Consider the following 1,568-nt stretch of genomic DNA (forward strand, 5'->3'; position numbering starts at 1 on the left):
TACCTTAGACGAGTCTCAGACTAATATTCATTTTGAAAATTCTTCTTTCATAGCTTATCGATTATAATTTATACCGATTATCTCCGTTAGATAATGCGAACTCTCAATTCGCTAATCCTAAAGAATCAATTTGTCTGGTTTGTGCCCAAAACACCTAATTTGGAAGATATATTTGTATTAAATTTATTCTCTTACTAAATTAATAAAAGTTCTAAATCACGAAATTGATACCAGTAACAAGAAAATTAGAATAATTCACGAAAATTGATACCAATAACAAGAAAATTAGAAATAATTCGATTTTGTAGTTTTGATCACATATTAGTACTCCTATTACTCTACTTCTACAACAAAACCAACTCAATTGTGACAACTTTTCTGGAATTTAGGAAGTTCAGCTCAAGGCCCATTAATTCGTATTGGACCCGATTGAAACTGGAACGATTAACCATGACAAAAGCCAAGTGTCTGACCATGTGGCCTCATATGTGTTTCACGAGGACCAATATTGAAAGAAAACAAAATAAATTGAACAACTATATCACATAGTACTAAGTAGATCAACGCAGGAAAAGAGTACAATAACACATAAAAACAAATGGAATTACTTAAGTGAAACATGTCACGTATTTTAATGCTACAAGTAAAAAATGATAAATGAGAAAATATGATTATATGAAACACCATATAGAAACAAACTTATTAAAAATATAGAGACTAATTTTAGTGGACAACGAGAATTAAAAATTAAAACTAAAAACAGAATTATTTTGTGAACTGAGTAGTACTGTATTTTTTTAATAAATGCTAAGTGGTTTACAACTTCTATGTAAAGATACTAGAGAGAAAGAAACTGCAGATATTTGTTAAACATACACCACACACAAGGGTAGTAATGAATTATGAATACATTGTAGTAAATATTTACTACATTTTAAGGAAAAATACTCTTTATTTTAGGGAAATCTATTTCAAAATCATTTAACTCTCGTCAAATTTGTAGTCCCTCACCTTCAATTCGACCAGCTCGATTCTACCCTTTTGAGGCCATGAAGCTGGAGGTCTGTTATCTGGTATGACAGCTGGAGGCTCGGGCGTTATGTTCATGTACTGTTTGATCCTCTCCACAGAGACGATGTAGTTAGCCAAACTACTGTACCATCTCGACAGAAACACCTGCGTTCCAGTTAGCGTGAAAGCATAAGAAAGCGACAGCCCTACGAGACCTGTGACAGCAACATAAAACGGCCTAAATCAGCACCAAAAGGTGGAAATTTTGAAGAGCTTTGCGTTATTATTACGAGAAACAAGTACCCGGAGCAATGTAGCTATTCGGAAAAATCACAAGAAAGATAGCAGAAGTGAACAATGTAAGATTCTGAAGCGCTTCAGTTCTCAATACGAGCCACTCCAAGGCCGCGTTTGAGGACAGGAACACCTTAGCATCCCTATCTACAAGTTTAAGGTAGTTCGAGAAGAACTTGTCCGAAACTCCAAATGCTCGTATTGTTGCAACTCCTAGAGCTGTCTCTGATGCGTAGTTCATAACCGGGGCTTTTGTGGTTCCG

The 1,568-nt window shown here is 34.9% G+C and overlaps 1 protein-coding gene across 1 annotated transcript; it reads right to left on the reverse strand.

The window, feature by feature from the left end:
* Positions 1–981: 981 nt before the first annotated feature.
* Positions 982–1,562, reverse strand: LOC125200467 (ABC transporter C family member 8-like). Its single transcript, XM_048098110.1, has 2 exons — positions 1,315–1,562; positions 982–1,226 (listed from the first exon to the last, which is right to left on the reverse strand). Exons 1-2 carry the CDS (start codon positions 1,544–1,546, stop codon positions 982–984), a joined length of 477 nt encoding a protein of 158 aa, XP_047954067.1. The 5' UTR covers positions 1,547–1,562.
* Positions 1,563–1,568: the final 6 nt, after the last annotated feature.

The sequence above is a fragment of the Salvia hispanica genome, unplaced genomic scaffold (genome assembly GCF_023119035.1).
Source record: "Salvia hispanica cultivar TCC Black 2014 unplaced genomic scaffold, UniMelb_Shisp_WGS_1.0 HiC_scaffold_985, whole genome shotgun sequence".
Taxonomy (NCBI): domain Eukaryota; kingdom Viridiplantae; phylum Streptophyta; class Magnoliopsida; order Lamiales; family Lamiaceae; genus Salvia; species Salvia hispanica.